Source organism: Heptranchias perlo, chromosome 17, assembly GCF_035084215.1.
Source record: "Heptranchias perlo isolate sHepPer1 chromosome 17, sHepPer1.hap1, whole genome shotgun sequence".
NCBI classification, from domain to species: domain Eukaryota; kingdom Metazoa; phylum Chordata; class Chondrichthyes; order Hexanchiformes; family Hexanchidae; genus Heptranchias; species Heptranchias perlo.
This window is the reverse complement of record NC_090341.1, coordinates 14,649,874-14,668,941: the sequence shown is the minus strand read 5'-3', so window position 1 is coordinate 14,668,941 and position 19,068 is coordinate 14,649,874. Positions and strand designations below refer to the sequence as shown.

The 19,068-nt window shown below is 42.0% G+C and overlaps 1 protein-coding gene across 3 annotated transcripts in view; it reads left to right on the top strand.

Annotated features, from left to right (window-relative positions):
- LOC137334083 (interleukin-17 receptor C-like) overlaps nucleotides 1-19,068 on the top strand; it is a 54,334-nt gene that overhangs the window by 30,793 nt on the left and 4,473 nt on the right. Inside the window, exons 10-18 of one of the 3 annotated variants that reach the window (XM_067998552.1) lie at nucleotides 1,438-1,495; nucleotides 2,192-2,373; nucleotides 3,907-3,957; nucleotides 8,194-8,239; nucleotides 10,510-10,655; nucleotides 12,006-12,056; nucleotides 13,364-13,421; nucleotides 14,504-14,599; nucleotides 18,959-19,012. In XM_067998552.1, the coding sequence (XP_067854653.1) occupies nucleotides 1,438-1,495; nucleotides 2,192-2,373; nucleotides 3,907-3,957; nucleotides 8,194-8,239; nucleotides 10,510-10,655; nucleotides 12,006-12,056; nucleotides 13,364-13,421; nucleotides 14,504-14,599; nucleotides 18,959-19,012 (742 nt within the window). Of the gene's footprint in view, nucleotides 1-1,437; nucleotides 1,496-2,188; nucleotides 2,374-3,906; nucleotides 3,958-8,193; nucleotides 8,240-10,509; nucleotides 10,656-12,005; nucleotides 12,057-13,363; nucleotides 13,422-14,503; nucleotides 14,600-18,958; nucleotides 19,013-19,068 lie in introns of all 3 variants that reach the window. The other 2 variants (XM_067998551.1, XM_067998553.1) reach the window with 2 other exon arrangements.

Genomic DNA, 19,068 nt, shown 5'->3' with positions numbered 1-19,068 from the left:
CTCAGTGAAGCTTTAAATGAATTGTCCTTGAGGACTAGCAGAACCCATTGTGGCAGGCTATGTGAGTTGATAAGAGTGGTTGTGAGTTCAGATTGCATTTGAGTGTTTGTCCTTTGCATCAGTGAGTTTCACTAACAGCCAGGTGCTGATAGAAAAAAAGTATTAGAGCCTTCACTCAACTCCTTATCTCTGTGGTATAGGATTTGGATTGGGAACAATGCCTTGACTTACCTTGACCATCCTTTTGAGGTCATTGTGTAGTAGTTCCTGGGGTGTTGGAGGTTGCAATGACTGTTTCTGCAACATCCCTCCAAACAGCCTGAAGCACCTTCTTATGAGGCTTCTGCCCTCAGTTCCCGAGAGACTCCCCAAGTTCAGCCAGCTACACCTCCACAGATTCATCTGAGAATCTGGGAGCCTCTCCTGCTGTGGACCGCCCCCCACCCCCCCACTCCACACACACACAAAGAGGCTGCTGCTCCTTCAGACATTCTTGCAGTTGTTCTTCATGCAGCTCAATTATATTCCTCTTTAACCTTTTAAAGGCTGCAACAGCCTTTCTCCCAACTGTGGTAACCCAATGAGGAGTGGTGTTACTGCCCCTAACCTGCCCTCTGTAGCTAATGAGTGCCCTGGGAGGAAATTTCAGCAGGCTATCCGTGGCATCACGTATTCGGGCGGAAATCCGTCAGAGAGGAGAATTCAGTTCCATGAGTGTCAGAGGTCGCAATTGGGTTTACACCGTAGGGAAAAGGTTAGATTGTGACCCAGTGATATTTTTGTAAAAGAACGTATTTGTGTAGAATGTGTTTACATCGATGGACACCGCGCAAGCACTGATCAATAACAGTTATCTACAACAGCTTGCTGTGTGGTTGTGAGACTGGTATTTTCACTGTGTATGTGTGATTCTGCACACAAATGTTTGTGTACTTATGTGTGTACACTCATTGCTTTAAATCAACATTTATTTTTCAAGAGGAGAGACCATTAAAAGAGCACTGACATGTTTTCCTGCTGTCTGTGTACTTTCTTTGTACGATTGCTTCAATTAAATGTTATTGTAGTTTCATTTTATTTGGCGAGGGGGGAATTATTATGGATAATCTAGGATGAGCAATAAACTACCACATTAGACTTTTTTCTTGTCACCATTTTCTTCTATCCCTTCCTCTCCTGTTGGGGACTTCATCTGAGGGACCTTTATTTGATTTCAGCCATGAAGGTGACTGTCAACAGATTATTCAACTTCAGGGGCATCACAGCTGAACATTTAAAATAATGTACTTTTAGGACATAGGCTTCACTAGCAAGGTTGGCATTTATTGCTCATCCCTGGTACCTAATGGATTGAATTCCCATATCCTGCTTAAAGTGGTCTGTATGCTATTTATAAGTTATAACTATGGTTCATGTGCATTCTTTTGGTTTTAATAGGTGTGGTCTGCTACAATGGAAGATGCCAGAAGACATAAAGAGTGTCCCTTTTCTGAGGGTGAGTTTGGGTGTTTCTGCCTTTTATGCCTTCAGATGATCACATCACTGTATATTCATTGTAAAGATCTATTTTATTTTTTCAACATCTTTGTTCCCATTGTAGATTTATTTATTATTTAAACAAGCTGAGTATCTGTTACTTTACATAGAAAGAAGGGGTATTTGGAACTTTTGTGATGCCCAAAAGGATTCAGTACAACAATTAATCACAGTTCTTCCATCTGTGCTTCACTGTGAGCAGCACAGACTGGTAACAGTTGTAATATCCCAACCACATGGACTCCCGAGGGGTAAAATTCAACATTGGGGGCGCAAAAATGGCGGTAGCGGATCGTGTATGTGTGGGGTGCCAGCCAGCCAGCAATTGGCTTCACTACAAACTGATTCAAGGAAAGCTGTAAACATCCCAGACTTCACTTCCTCTCCATCACCCAGTCCCCTGGGCAGTCCTGAATTTTAGTTCCATTGCTGAAACAATAGTCTCTAACCTATTGCACCAGCCAGCCCCTACAAATGAGATTTATATAATTTTTACATTGTACAAGTTCTGCCTGTCGACAATTTGAAATGTCCTGTCTGTATCCAAAAGGAATTATCCAGTTTACATTTGTGTTGTGTTCCCTTTAATCAAAACTTTCAGATGGATTCAAAGTAGAATTTTATTTTTGCTAACTTTGTTAAATTCTTTTAGCAGAAGAATTTCAAGGAAATATTTGGAAGCTGAGCAGCCTGGCAGTGGAATTCAAGAGAAAAGCACTTCAGTGGACATTTTCATCACCATGCAACATGTTGGGGGAGATCTCACTATGTTCAAAGGCAAGAGATGGTGCATTATGTCACGAGATCCCTCACTCCAGGCAGGATATTGAAGTTAATGTAAGTCTTTTTTTGGGTCACAAACAGAGCTCTAAGACCAGCCTATATGTACCTTTGCAATTTAAATTGGAACTTGTAGCCAGCCTGGTGTATTACAGAATGGTAAGATGTGGGATCGTGAAAATGATTCTCCATAGGGTAAGTTCTTGGTCTGAGTGAAATAAAAAATTGGAAGGAGAATCATCCGTATCATGCTCATCCATCTCTGAAATGCATTGATGAAGGGTCCCACCCAAAATGTTAACCTGTATTTCCTTTTCAAGTACAGATTAACCTGCTGTGAACCTTCAGTATTTCTCCTTATTTCCAATGTCCATTCTTCAGAGTTTTACATTTTATCACACTCATGTACTACCACATTAGACTTTTTTCCTGTCACCATTTTCTTCTCTCCCTTCCTCTCGTGTTGGGGACATCATCTGAGGGACCTTTATCGGATTTCAGCCATGAAGGTGACTGTCAACAGATTATTCAATTTCAGGTGAACATTTAAAATAATGTATTTTCAGGATATAGGCTTCACTGGCAAGGTTGGCATTTATTGCTCATTCCCTAGTTGCTCTGAGAAGGTGGTGATGGGCTGCCTACTTTGTAACTGTTTGATATAACTGCCTTCCTTAAAGGACATTATTGAACCAATTAGGTTTTTACGACAATCCTTTTTTTTTACTGATACCAGATTTTTTTCTTGAAACTGAATTCAAATTCTCAAAATGACATGGTGGTATTTGAACTCACATTCTCTGGGTTATTAGTCCAGTAACATAACAGTACACTACCATACCCTACTCTCACCTGACGTCCACACGTGCAAATTTCCAACAAGGGCCTCTGGATATGATTTGCTCACTGGATAAACTCGATGAGCCATCAGCCATGGGCTTGCATCCCTTTTTGAACTGCATGATGTTGCTCTTTCAATTTAGAAAAAGAATTGTGGAGTATTTTTTTCTCATCAGGATCCTAGAAGTGCTGTTGGTGGGTATTCTGTACTGGGAAGTCTCACCATATTGTGGCATCTATGTTGCTATTAAAATCAAATATATATAAAAATAATATATATAAAAAATAATACATTTGATGGTGACAGCCCTAAAATTTATAATATCTCATTGGTGCCACTGCAGGTACCATAGAAGAAACACGATCACTGATTATATATTTTCTGGTTGTTTCTTTTACCTTCTTGTGATGAGGCAGATCTGAGGAATAATTGGGATCAAAGCATAGTAAAGTCAGAACTGAGGGAACGCTACAATGAAGAGGATTAGAGAGAGGATCAATTGTTTATCAGTATTGGTATCTCTATTGGTGGTCCTGGTATCTGTGTTGGTGCAGCTACTGTATTGGTGATCAGTGGTGCTGCCATAATTAGTACTAATATTGGTACCGGTCAGAATATTTATTGCTGGAATAAGTAATAATATTAGCACTCAAGTCTAAGCCTGAACAAAAAAAACATTGGATCTTTAAATGTTGGTGTCTGTCAAAAGTGACATTATTCTCAGACTATCCATTTTCTCTTCCAATCAGAAACTGAATGAATATTCAAACGTGGATCCGCACCCTTCCCTCTGCATAAAGGTAAAGTATCGACAGACATCAGTGTCTAATAAACGAACATCAAATAGATAGAGATACATTTCAAACTGTACTTTGGCGTCAGTAGACATGGAGTTGATGTGTTTAACTGACATGGTCATGAGGCCATGGGAAAGTTTCAAAGCAACAAGCTGCAAGACACATATCAGTAACCTGTTTGTCTGTACACACTTCACTAATCCATGAGTAATATGATAGCGGTCTCACTATCAGCACCATTCATTATCAGATGTTTAAACATGAAGTGCGAATGCATAATTGAGGGAACCATACAGGAGGAGTTACTAAGCTATAACTCTTCCTTGCTTCCAGGTCTCATGCATCATTGAGCACAGATGCCTTACTTTGCACTGCTGATCTTAGTAAAGCTCCTAGCCAATCCCCCTGATAATGTCAATAAAGAAAAGTATTTTTCAAAGTCATCTGAAGAACATAGTAAAAAAAGTCAAACTTCATCTTAAGTTCTTGTATCTGTTGATTTTTTAAAGGAGTTATATGAGAACAAGAATTTCTGTACAAATAGTATAAAATATACATTATTAATGAAGGGGGAAATCATTTTGTATCTATAACTTTTTCCCTCTCTATTTTCCATCAGTTTCTTCCCCTCCCTTCTTTCTTTCCTGAAGATATCTGACTCCTTCCTGAGTTTGGTTCCATGGATACAGAACACCCTTGCCCAAGTGACAGCAGGCTATTGTATCACAGGGGCCATCACAGAAAAGGCCAGTCCTGTCCCTACCCAATGTCCGCAAAGGCCTGGTCATTTTTTCCCTCCCTGACCCGGCTGTGCTCAGGTGAATTGTAGTGACTCTACCACCATCCTGACTAAGAACAGTTAACTTTAAGTTAACACAAACCAGGATCATACCTAGAACTTTCTTCATTTGCGTGGCTCAATTACTCATTGGCTTAACCAGCTGATCCATGAGTGGGGGGTATCCTTGTATTTGTAATTTAAGTCTTAAAGAGAATAGGAGAGGCTTACTGGGCCAACTTTTCCAACGTGAGAACAACTGGGTGTTTACAAGATAATTGTGGATGAGGAAAACCATTTGGCCCCATCTTAGCTCATACACCCAGAATGACCCCAAAGCACCCCCCCGCCCCCACCATCCCATAGTAACATACAACTGGCCCCAAAACGATGCCAGTCTGGGAATCTATTCTATGTGTTGATCACTCTTTGTGTGAAGAAAAATTTCCTGATATCAATCCTCAATGTGTGTTTTACTAGTTCAAACCTGTGACCCCTTATCCTACTTTCACAATTTAAGTTAAAGTAATTTTTTTGGATTTACTTTTCCTATACCATTTACAATGTTGCACACCTCCATAAAATCACCTCTAAGATGTCTCTGTCCAAAGCTGAAGAGTCCAAGATTCTTCAGTCTTTCCGCCTGTCTGAGACCTCTAAGACTGGGGGTCATCCTTGCAGCTGTTTTTTGCTCTGCTTGCAGAACTTGAATGTCTCCCTTGTATCTCAAGTGATCAGAATTGGACACTGTACTGAAGGTGTAGTCTGACCAGAGCACTGTACGGTTTGATCATGACTTCCTCTGACCTGTATTCTACTGTTTTGGTGAAAGAAAGAAAAACTTGCATTTGGATAGTGCCTTTTGTGACCTTGGGACATCTTTAAGTGCTTTACAGCCAATGAAGTACTTTTGAAGTGTTGTAATGTAGGAAATGCAGCAGCCAATTTTCACACAGCAAGGTCCCAAAGAGATAAAGACCAGATAATCTGTTTTAGTGATAAACGTTGGCTAGGACACCAGGGAGAACTCCCCTACACTTCTTCGAATACTTTTTTTTTTATTCGTTCATGGGATGTGGGCGTCGCTGGCGAAGCCAGCATTTATTGCCCATCCTTAATTGCCCTTGAGAAGGTGGTGGTGACCCATCTTCTTGAACTGCTGTAGTCCTTGTGGTGAAGGATCTCCCACAGTGCTGTTAGGAAGGGAAGTTCCAGGATTTTGACCCAGCGATAATGAAGGAACGGCGATATATTTCCAAGTCGGGAAGGTGTGTGACTTGGAGGGGAACATGCAGGTGATGTTGTTCCCATGTGCTTGCTGCCCTTGTCCTTCTAGGTGGTAGAGGCCGCAGGTTTGGGAGGTGCTGTTGAAGAAGCCTTCGCGAGTTGCTGCATTTCATCCTGTGGATGGTACAACTGCAGCCACGGTGCGCCGGTGGTGAAGGGAGTGAATATTTAGGGTTGCGGATGGGGTGCCATTCAAGCGGGCTGCTTTGTCCTGGATGGTGTCGAACTTCTTGAGTGTTGTTGGAGCTGCACTCATCCAGGAGAGTATTCCATCACACTCCTGACTTGTACCTTGTACATGGTGGAAAGGCTTTGGGGAGTCAGGAGGTGAGTCACTCGCTGCAGAATACCCAGCCTCTGACCTGCTCTTGTAGCCACAGTATTTATATGGCTGGTCCAGTTAAGTTTCTGGTCAATGGTGACCCCCAGGATGTTGATGGTGGGGGATTCGGCAATGGTAATGCCGTTGAATGTCAAGGGGAGGTGGTTAGACTCTCTCTTGTTGGAGATGGTCATTGCCTGGCACTTGTCTGGCGCGAATGTTACTTGCCACTTATCAGCCCAAGCCTGGATGTTATCCAGGTCTTGCTGCATGCGGGCACGGACTGCCTCATTATCTGAGGGGTTGCAAATGGAACTGAACACTGTGCAATCATCAGCGAACATCCCCATTTCTGACCTTATGATGGAGGGAAGGTCATTGATGAAGCAGCTGAAGATGGTTGAGCCCAGGACACTTCCCTGAGGAACTCCTGCAGCAATGTCCTGGAGCTGAGATGATTGGCCTCCAACAACCACTACCATCTTCCTTTGTGCTAGGTATGACTTCAGCCACTGGAGAGTTTTCCGCCTGATTCCCATTGACTTCAATTTTTTTACTAGGGCTCCTTGGTGTCACACTTGAATACTACTATGAGATCTATTACATCCACCCAAGAGGGCAGACAGGGCCTTGGTTTAACGTCTTATCCGAAAGATGGCACCACCAAAAATGCAGCACTCCCTCAGTACTGCACTGGATTTTGTGCTCAAGTCTCTAGAGTGGGACTATGAACACATAACCTTCTGACTCAGAGGCAAGAGTGCTACCAACTGAGCCACAGAAAAACTTCAATCTTCTGTTGGCTTTGTTGATTGCTGCTTTGCGTTGGGTTGGATTTTTTGAGTGATGAGTCTACTAAAACCATGGGTCTTTTTCAACTTTATCCGTAGCTCTTTCAACACCATTCGTGGAATACGAGTGTTGCCTCTTTTTTCTTCCTATGTGTAGTACTTGACATTTCTATGTATTAAATTACATGTACCATTGTTTTCCCCCCTATGTAACTGAACATTTACATTGCAAATTAGGGGCGTTTTGATGGAATCCAAATAATCTACCAGTGAAGTGTAGATTTTTGTGCATGGACTAGAACATTACACGCTTTGATAATTATTGTAATATATGATCATTATGGTAATGGAAATATTTATCTAGATGTTAATCGTAACGGGAATTATAGTGTCCCTTTATCCAAAAAGTTCTCTTGATAGAAATACTCCAATGGGAAACAAAGTATACACTTTTACAAGAACATAAGAAATAGGAGCAGGAGTAAACCATATGGCCCCTCGAGCCTGCTGTGCCATTCAGTAAGATCATGATTGATCTTCGACCTCAACTCCACTTTCCCGCCCGATCCCCATATCCCTTGATTCCCTTAGAGTCCAAAAATCTATCGATCTCAGCCTGGAATATACTCAACAAATGAGCATCTACAGCCCTCTGGGGTAGAGAAATAAGGTCTATGTACTTCACTTCATGGGTACACTTTCATGGGAGGAACATAATCCCTTTCATCAAGACGTTCTTGTTAAGCAAACACTATCCAAAGTTTAAGCACTGAATCTGCCTGAGTGCATGCCCCTGAGCCAGTGTTTGTTTATCACGTTGATCTCTCTATATAGAGAGAGGAATGGGATGTTAAATGGTGTACCTGCCCTTTTAATCCCCAAAGGCTATTGTAAATGAATCATTAAACCAAATACTTGATACATAATACTTTAATGACAATTACACAGTCCATTAAAAATTTAGTTTATTGACTTTTTTTTGGCTTGTGACTCGTGTTTTTAAATTGTATCTTGTGATTTTTTTTTTCCCTTACTTGAACCTGTTTTTCTTCTTTGCTTAGATTATCTCTGGAGATAATGTCAATTTTAGTTGCCCTTTTGATGCTGGTGAGTAGAATTTACCTAAGTTTTGGTAGGAAGAATAATAAGGGAGCCACATACTGCTTGGATAGTAAGAGTCTAAATGGGATAGAGGAGCAGAGAGATTAGGGGATACAGAGACACAAATCACTAAAAGTAGTGACACAGGTTAATAAGGCCATAAAAAAAGCAAACCAAGCACTGGGGTTCAATTCTAGAGGGATAGAATTGAAAAGCAGAGATGTTATGTTAAACTTGTATAGAACCTTGGTTAGACCACACTTGGAGTATTGTGCACAGTTCTGGTCTCCATATTATAAAAAGGATATAGAGGCACTGGAGAAGGTGCAAAAAAGGTTTACTAGGATGATACCAGAACTGAGGTTATACCTATCAGGAAAGATTGAGAAGGCTGGGGCTCTTTTCTCTAGAAAAGAGAAGACTGAGGTATAACCTTATGGAGGTCTTTAAGCTTATGAAAGAGTTTAATGGGGTAGACGTGGAGAAGATGTTTCCACTTGTGAGGGAGACCAGAACTAGGGGCCATAAATATAAGATAGTCACTAATAAATGCAATTGGGAATTCAGGAGAAACCTTTTTACCCAGAGAGTTGTTAGAATGTGGAACTCTCTACCACAAGGAATAATTGAGGCGACTAGCATAGATGCATTTAAGGGGAAGCTAGATAAACATATGAGGGAGAAAGGATAGAAAGATATACTGATAGGGAGGGAGGAGGCTCATGTGGAGCATAAACACCGGCATGGACCTGTTGGGCCGAATGGCCTGTTTCTGTGCTGTACATTCTTGTAATTCTATGCAATACTGATCATAGTTTTTTGTTGTTAGACTGTCTGGAATGTTTTCTGACAGGTCTTTATGGCATTTCTCAAAGGTTTGGATTTACAGGGAGCTATACATTATATTGGCCGAGTTTTGTGGTGTGCTGCTTTGATAGTACTCAATATATGAGACCCAAACCAATGAATTGATTCTTGGTCTCTGTTCTCGCTCAGACACTTACATTGCCAGTTTGATTTTCCTCCAAATCTGTTTTAATTATTTTTAAATTACTTTTTACCTTTCTATTTTCCCATTGTTAGCTTTTGTCATTTATTTGAATTTTCCTTCTTTACCACTTCTTAATTTTTATTTTTAGCACTATTGTTTATTTTTTGAATTCTTTTCCTTTATTCTACTTGATTTCTATTTTGCCTTCCATTATTCTTGTGTTTTATTGTTTATAGTTCCAATATTTGTTCTTTTTAAAATCGATCTGGATTTAGACTCTTCTCCCTACAGATGTGGAAAACTGAGGTGAGCGGTAGACAGACACAGATAAAGTATGCAGATGGGAAGGGGAGGAAGTGACAATATAGCTGAAGAGAGCACAGGCGATAAACATGAACAGCGTGTGATGTGGTTAGAAGCGGACAAGGAGCGGGCTGGAAGAGTAGAAGAGGTGATGAGAGAGCACTGGGAGAATGGGAATGCCAGACAGAGAAAATGCACTGGCCAAAGGAAGTGATGGGCAGACAGAATGATGGGAGAGGAGAACAAGCAGCGAAAGAACGAGGTCGTGAGCAAAAGGGAGAAGTGACTAGTGAGAATGCAAGCAAAGGTAGAAGTAGGCAGGAAGTGTGTTAAATAGGTGGACAGAGAGAAACAGCAGGTAAACTTTAAGCGGGTAGAGGTAAATACTAGTGGAAGGCAGAGAGATTTCTCAGACGAGGTGGAGAAAGAAAGCACAGGGAGAGGTGGACAGTTGGACAGAGTGGTTGTGCTGGGAGATCTGGGAGGTTTTCTTCCATTGTTCTTCAGTGTTCACCTCTCCACCCTGCCACAATACAGAACACTAATCTGGTTTTCTCTGATCACTGGGGCACACATTGTGCATTTGGACACAAATTTTACAAAATTAAAAGGTTAATATAATTAGATATAAAACATAGATACTGTAATAATTTTCAATGTGGTGCTGTAGCATTCCTCCCTTTCCCAGCAGTTTATTTTGGACACTGTTTTATGTTTTGATATTGCGTAATTAAGATATAGGATTTCAGAGATCTGTCAGTTTCTATAACTTCACCTGCTTTATGGTGAGATAGCACAAAGATAAGGAAGGCTGTAAAGGAGCCACGTAACCGTGCGATTGAAGCAAAGGCCTACTCCTGACTTTCCTATATTTTTCTGGAGTCAGTAACTGTTATGAAAGAGGGTGTGCTGTACATTTAGATATAGTTACAATTATAGACTGATTAGTATGATTGTTGCTGATATCACTTAATGTTTTTAGAGCTCTCACTCCCGTGGAAAGTGGAGTCCAAAGTGATGCAGAGTGAAGTTACAGTGACTATACTTCATAAAATAAGTAAAATGAACTTCTCGATCTGTACCGTGAAAGGAGGCAAGTGCGAGCATTTCCTGCATAACATAAAAGAGGTAAGCTAAATTTGTAAAGGACAACTCAATTGTCTGTAAGCTGTAAAGTCAACAACTGTTCAAGTGAGTTTGTTTTAATCTGTCTTTGAAAAACTGATGGTGTCAACGAAAGCAGCGAGCTAGTTATGTTATAGGAGACTAATGGAAGAGAGTGTGTTTAGGCCGACAATGGCTATCGGAGACTGCAAAAATAGACTGTTGAGAACTTCCTGGTTATTAAGCAACTAAGGGGACCCACACTTCAGGAACCTACCTTTGTTACCACAAAGTAAATGGACACAGACTGTTTACCCCTTTACCCTGAGAGGACACGCCATCCAAGAGTGATTTGCTAGGCCAGACAGGCACCAAAACAAAGTCAGTAATTTCATGTGGGGATTTGTGGATGAGTGGTTTTCTTCCAGTGTCTCGCAATAAACTAGTGGATTGTGCCATGTTTTAACTTGTTCCTTTGCTTAGTGTCTGTGACATGTCTTTTTCTCCACATTAATCTTTGGACAGACCTGACCCTGCAACCAGAGACATGTTCCACAGGCACTTGCTGAAACATGACTGGCCAAACACCAATAAGCAAGCACTGCTTAAGAGTTTTACTGAAACAGTGCAATGTGTACAAAGCCAAAGAGAGTCTCAGTTGCTCATGTCATGAGAAAATGTCACCATGTATATTTTGATTCTGATTGGTGTACTCTTTTCTCTGTTGGTGGGAAAGGGAAGTATATTTTCAATCCATTTCTGAACAGTCATTACCAAATTTACAGCTTGTATTTTCATCTCTGTGATCTGAGTTTAAATCCAGCCTGAACTCTCTAAGCTGGCTGTAAGGGTCTTAATTGAAATGAGTTTGGCCAATTTGGCCAATGAGTTTTAACCAAGTTCTTACTGAGATCCATAGCACAGAAACTGCACAAAATTTGGCATAAATTGGTAATTGCTTTCAGAGTGGGCATATTGATAGCTAGTGTGGGAAAGGCAGTGTTCTTTAAGGCATAATACTTGCTAAGCCATGGGAGTAGTACTCTATCTGACCAAGCTATAACTTGAAAGGTCTTGATTCTGACACTGGATGCTATCAAAAATGGAAAACCAATTCCATTCCTAGTTGTGATATCCCTCGCCTTGAGCAAAAAAATTCACCCCCCAAAAATTATAAACTTATGAACAGTTATAAATGATTATTCTGTACTGATATTATTTGCTGTGGAGTATTCCATATATGGTAAGTGAGAGCGGTTTCTCCATACTGAAATGACCAATTATGGGTTCTTTCAAGTTATATTAGATAATTTTTGCAATATACTGCCTTTTGTGGTTGTTACTAATCTCAGTTCTCTTCCGTTTTTAATAAAGATCAACCAACAGATGAAGCAACTGGACCTTGGTTCACAGGACTGCTTTCAGGTTAGCATCTTTGTTCATCTGAAGTTCTCTTAAAACTGACCAGAAAAGTTTTAACACTGGCCTAGGGGATAAATAGACTGCCTGGTTTAGAACTGAATCATGCGGACCAGGAAGATCCCTTGGTTTGATTTCCATTCTGTTGGTTTCAGCAACATTGGATTAGGAAGGGAAGGAGTGGAGGGGGGGAGAAAATTAGCTAGTGGTCTTGTTTTTCATCACTATCTACTGCTGGTGTGTGGAAGTCAGGTGAGGACAGGAATGGTCTTGGCTGTGATGCTTTCCACCCACAATGGTCACAAAGCCTGACAGCATTCACTGAAAAGTTTCATACAGAAAGAATGACCACTTAGCCAATGTACCAGATTGTTGCTGGTGCCAGAGGAACCATGCCCCAGCATACCTTAGCACCTTCAGAAGATAGGGAGAAAATGGGAAAGGAGAAAAAGTGCTTATCAGAAATGAGGTAACTGTTAAAGTCACCTTTATTCTGACAGATAAGGTCTGCGCTACAGAAAATACAGTTCCCATTTGTTTATAGGATCAGCAGCTCAAAAGGATCCAGTTAGTGCAGCCTTCTTGGAACCACTTTACACTGAGGATTTGCTTATTACTGTAAAAGTTCTTGAGTTTTTGTCATGTGAATTTAACTTCCACAATTAACCTCTTCAATCTAATACTCTCCTCAAACATCAGAATGAATTTCAATAAATGACATGCTTGTGCTTGAAAATTGTTTGTTTGCCAGCTACAGTAAATTCTGGCCAAATATATTTTTAAATAAGGTGGAGCAGTTCTTTAAAACTTCAGAATCTGATCTGAATTATAATAGTAAAAATATTGTTAAACAAACAAAACTACGATTGTTTCCCGATTTAAAAAGGATTAAAATAAATTTTCATCCGGATTGATGGGCCACGACTGTGGCTACTGCAGTATAGAAAGAACCTATATTTATATAGCACTGTATCATATCTTCAGGATGTCCTGAAGCACGATGGATTACTTTTGAAGTGCAGTCACTATTGTTGGTTAGGCAAGTGTGGCATCCAATTTTGCGCACAGCAAGGTCCCACAAATAGCATGAATGAAAGACCAGATGGTCTGGTTTCTTTTGGCGATGTTGGTTGATGGCACAATTTTGGCCACCAGGAATCTTTCCATTCTTCTTTGAACAATGCTAAGGCAGGCGAGGCCTTCATTTAACATCTCATCCAAAAGATATAGGATAATGTGTGGTAGAGATTGGTTTGCCAAAACAGCCCGATCAACTCCTGGCTAGCTGATCTAATATAGTTTGTATCTTTCAGGTCTGGAGATCAGATGTGAACTTCTCACCTCGAATCACTGTCTGCCCCTTTGATATGTGTAAGTATTGTACAATTATTAAGGACATAAGTAGAATAGCCAATTAATGAGATTTTATTGCAATACACGTGAATTTGGCTATTTTTACTGATGGCAGCATTTTGTGCATGTGCATTGGCCAAACGTTCACAGCCTGTCATGTATGCACACAAACATTAGGATTATGCGCACCATCAATCTACATTGAGAACAGCTGCACTCTGTGGGCATAAACGAGTGAGAGTGGCACACAGTTCATGCTACTGCATGACCGAAGCTTCAAGATAAAAGAGCTGTTTGTATCTCCTGGTATGTAAGTACGGCCAGGAAAGGGTATATTAAATGAGGTATGGCAGTAAACAGATTTGGATGTGATAATTAAGAAAATGTTTCCCCTCCCCTTCCAAATTTCTCCTAGCTAAGTTAGCAGAGAGAATTTTTTTGGCCCAATTTTCTCTCATTTGTTTTCTTCTGCTGAAGTACTAGAACTTCTGAGTGCAATTCCATGGGCTCCAGCAGCCTTCTCCATCTTCCTTTTACAAGCCAATCTTAATGTGTGAGTATAGGTGGTGTCCTGCGGTTATGAAACCATGATTGGCATCACAGCCAAGGCCAGTCGTGTTCTCAGTTGTTGTTCACACATGTGCACTGCAGCAGGGTTCATTGGATAGAAATCAGGAGCCAGAATCCTGATTTGGTGCTGATGCTAACTCTGGTGCATTGTTGCTGAAACCTGGCTGTGCTCAGTTGATTTAGCATAAACTGGGGATGAAACCTAGGACTTTCCTGCTTTGTATACTCAGTGCTGCTCTGGGCAGTGCATTTACCCACCAAGCCAGCAGAGGTACTATTTGGATTTCTAAACTTCTCTGCCTTGTCAGTGCCACTGCCTCTATGTGGAGGTACAGTTAGTGCCTCATTTTCTTTGTAGGTTACAGTAACTCTAGTCAGTGCCTTCAACCTTAATCAATTTGACTGTGTTGCTCACCTAGTGCACAATGGGTGGGGGCGGTCATTATGAATTCCTGATGTAAAGTATTATTATCAATACCAATTTCTACCAATTCATTGAAGACTCCCTGATGCCTTGTTTACGTTTGCAGACACCAGAGCACGATGGACTCCATTACTGGTATTACTTCTAATACTGGCTATAATTGTGATTGTCACAATTACTGTCAAGAAGAAGCTACTAAAAGGTAAGGACAAGCACTCTGCAATCCTTAATCTAGGCAGTTTAAAAATATTCAATATAAATATCAAACATTTATGTCAAACATGAGCGTAGCTCTGTTGATAGCACTCTCACCTCTAGGTTTGAGTCCCACACCAGGACTTGAGCACATAACGTAGCCTGACACTCCAGTGCAGTACTGAGCAGCACTGCGTTATTGGAAGTGCCATCCTTTGGATGAGATAGTGAACTGAGATCCCGTCTACCTGTTCAGATGTGCATTGAAAATGCCATGGTGCTAATTAAAGAAGAGCAGGGACTTTTTCCCAGTGTCCTGGCCAACATTCTTTCCTCAACAAAAATCACCAGATCAACAGGCCATCTTACTGCTGTTTGTAGGACATTGCTGATTGCAGAATGGCTGCCCATGTGGTGCCTGCATAACAACAGCCATTGTACTCAAAATAATTCATTGTGTGAATCGCTTTGAGACGTTTCAAAGACTTGATAAGACAAATATATACACCTGTGTACATTTCCTGTCAACTGTTTTCATTATAAATTCCTATGTCCACATTTATAATGGAAACTGCCTATGTAAACTTGTCACCCCATAATTAAACACTGCTGCCACTGGAGGCTCCAGTGCCACCACTGGTGGGAGGGACATTATAGCATGGCAAGTTGATACAGGCGGTTTCCATTATAAATGTGGACGTAGGAATTTATAATGGAAAAGGAAAATAAGGACAGAATGTATGACTTTAAAATGGGGATTGAATTATGTCTGTGTACCCTGGAACAATTATCCCCTGCCCCCTAATCTTGATTCACCTAAAAACTACATTTGGCTTTGAGTCCGAGGTGATTGCTTAGTAAAAATAAAATATATTACATTTGCCATGTGTGTCACACACTCCTTATTTGGTCATCACGATTCTGTCATGCTTCTAGGTGGCACCTGGATAGCATTTTCCCACTATCAAGTTATCGGACACAGAGTCATGCCTGCAGTGGCACACCTCTGCAATTAGGTTGAGCTTCATAAACTGTAAATCCCCATATCTATACTTACAGCATCACTAAAGAACTGAGGGGAATTCACTTTGTTCTAACTTTTGGCTCAGAACACCACAGTGTATATATGTGCATCTACACATAGATAAACATACAGACAAGTACTTCAAACATAAGAATTGGTAGTTCACAGTACTTATCCTAAATGGATAAATGCTAGCATTATCATCCCAATTCTCAATCTAAACCAGGGGGCAGATAGTCCGTAACATTCAATCTAAACAACGCAGTTAAATAAAAGTCAATGGTTTTTGAAATTCAGATGAGACATTAGTACTAGAACACAGAACAGGACAAGCTTGCACGGGTGGTGAGGCAGCTGAAAGCAGATGGCCATGTATAAGTGGAAAAGTGATGCAAGACTGAACTCTCAGGATTGAGTGGAGACATAAAGCAAGAAAAGGCCCTGATCCTGTCATAACATTTTACTGTGTTTTCCAACCCTATTCTTTACTTGCTATGGAGTGTGTCTATCCTTGACTCTGTCTATAGTGTATACTTTACAGTTCTCTAGACCACTTCCAACCTCAAATCTGCACTGTACATGCTGAGAGTGTGGCTAACTCTAACCCTGTCTGTGTTGTTCTCCAGCCCCCTCTAATTGTTGACCCTATCTGCGCTGTACATAGTACATCTCAACTCATCATGCTCTCTCGCCTCAGAGTTCACTGCCTTCCTATCCTCCCTTAATCTCTCCCTCCATATAAACTTCCCTACCCATATTCATGGCCACCCTCTCGACCTTGTCATCTCACGTGGCCTCTCTACACCCATCATGTCAATCATGGATAAAGCCATCTCTGATCACTTCCTTGTATCCCGCTCCGCCCACAACCCCTTTCCTCCTCCCAACCCCATTTCTTTCTGTGCTTGCTCCTGAAAAAAATCTCTTTCCCCCCCCCCCCCCCCTGCCAAGTCACTTACAACAGCACTTTTAAATTCTCAACTGTCTAGTCTTTGGCCCTCCATTCACAACATTCCTGCAGCTATCGATCTGCTCAATCACACCCTCTACTCCACCGTTGATGCCTTTGTCCTCATTTAAAACCATTACTCTCTCTCACACTGGTCGTTGCCCCTGGTACGGCCCTCATCTCCGCTACCTTAAATCCAAGGGACGCAGACTTGAATGTTTATGGCGGACAACTGGTTTAGCCATTCATCGCCAGATCTGTCTGGACCACATAAAGTACTATCTGGTCCTGCTCTCCTCTACCAAAATTGCTCACTATTCCAGGACCAACCTAGAATGCAAAGATAACCCCCAGCTTCTCTTCACTACAAACCGTCTTCTTAAACCCCTCTCCCCTGCTTCCTCCACCCTCACCTCCAATAACAAGTGCGAGGAGCTCATGGACTTCTTTGTTACTAAGATTGAGACCATCCGTTCAGCTGCCTCTGCTGCTTCCCTCCCTTCCCCTAGCCCACCAAGCCAAATTTCCCGTAAGGTTCCCCCCTCCCCTTGCATCTTTCCCTAGTTTCTCTCCTATCTCCCCCTATGCCCTCTCCGAACTCATCTTGACTATGAGGCCCACCTCCTGCTCCCTTGACGCTATTCCCACCAAACTGCTGACCACCCAACTTCCCTTCCTGGCTCCCATGTTAGCTGATATTATTAGGGGTTCCTTCTCCTCAGGTGTTGTCCCTCACCCCTTCAAATCTGCCGTCATCACCCCCCTCCTCAAAAAAGCTACTCTTGACCCCTCTGTTCGTGCAAACTACCGCCCCATCTCCAACCTCCCTTTCCTCTCAAGTCCTTGAACGTGTTGTCACCTCCCTAATCCGTGCCCGTCTTCCCTGCAACTCCTTCTTTCAATCCCTCCAATCAGGTTTCCGCCCCTGCCGCAGTACTGAAGTGGCCCTTATCAATGTCACAAATGACATCCTATGTGATTGTGACCGTGGTAAACTATCCCTTCTCACCCTTCTCGACCTGTCTGTAGCCTTTGACACGGTTGACCACACCATCCTTCTCCAACGCCTCGCCTCCGCTGTCCAGCTTGGTGGGACTGCACACGCCTGGTTCCATTCTTGTCTATCCAGTCATAGCCAGAGAATCACCTGCAATGGCTTCTCTTCCCACTCCCACACAGTTACCTCTGGAGTCCCCCAAAGACCTATCCTTGGCCCCCTACTATTTCTCATCGACATGGTGCCCCTCAGTGACAATGTTAGGTTCCACATGTATGCTGATGACACCCAGCTCTACCTCACTACCACCTCCCTCAACCAATCCACTGTCTCTCATTTGTCACACTGCTTGCCCAACTAGATGAGCAAAAGTTTCCTCCAACTAAATATTGGGAAGACCAGATCCTTTGTCTTCAGTCACTGCCATAAACTCTGTTCCCTAGCCACCGACTCCATTCCTCTCCCTGGCTACTTTCTGAGGCTGAACCAGGCCGTTCGCTACCTTGGCATTCTATTTGACCCTGAGATGAGCTTCCAACTACATATCCACTCCATCACCAAGACCACCTACTTCCACCCCCGTAACATCGTCTGTCTCTGCCCTTGCCTCAGCTCATCTGCTGAAACCCTCAACCATGCCTTTGTTACCTCTTGACTTGACTTCCAATACTCTCCTGGCCGGCCTCCCATCTTCCACCTTCCATAAACTTGAGTTCATCCAAAACTCTGCTGCCCATATCCTAACTTGCACCAAGTCCTGTTCTCCCATCACCCCTGTGCTCGCTGACCTACATTGACTCCCAGTCCAGGAATGCCTCAATTTTTAAAATTCTCATCCTTGTTTTCAAATCCCTCCATGGCCTTGCCCCTCCCTATTTCTGTAACCTCCTCCAGCCCTACAACCCTCTGAGCTCTGTGCTCCTCCAATTCTTGCCTCTTGCGCATCCCCGATTTTAATCGCTCCACTATTGGGGGCCGTGCCTTCAGCTGCCTAGGCCCTAAGATCTGGAATTCCCTCCCTAAACCTCTCCGCCTCTCTACCTCACTCTCCTCCTTTAAGATGCTCCTTAAAACCTACCTCTTTGACCAAGCTTTTGGTTGCCTGTCCTAATATCTGCTTAAGTGGCTCGGTGTCAAATTTCGTTTGATAACGCTCCTGTGAAGCACCTTGGGATGTATCACTACGTTAAAGGTGCTACATAAATGCAAGTTGTTGTTGTTGCCTATACACCCCGCTCTCTAACCTAATAGATGTTATTGTGAATTTGTAACATGGATCTTGTCTGTATCATACATATTACTATTTTCTAAACCCATCCCAACTCTGCTTATATTCAGTATTTGTTGCTACTTTCTTGACCCCCACCTTAACCCAGATCCTGCTCTGTTCCTACAGGTTGCATAGAGGTGATCAAATGGGATTACAGTGCAACAGCTCCTACAGCTGCAGGTAAATTTATACGATGGGTAACAGAAATGGCCAATTCTGTTTTCAATAGCAAAATA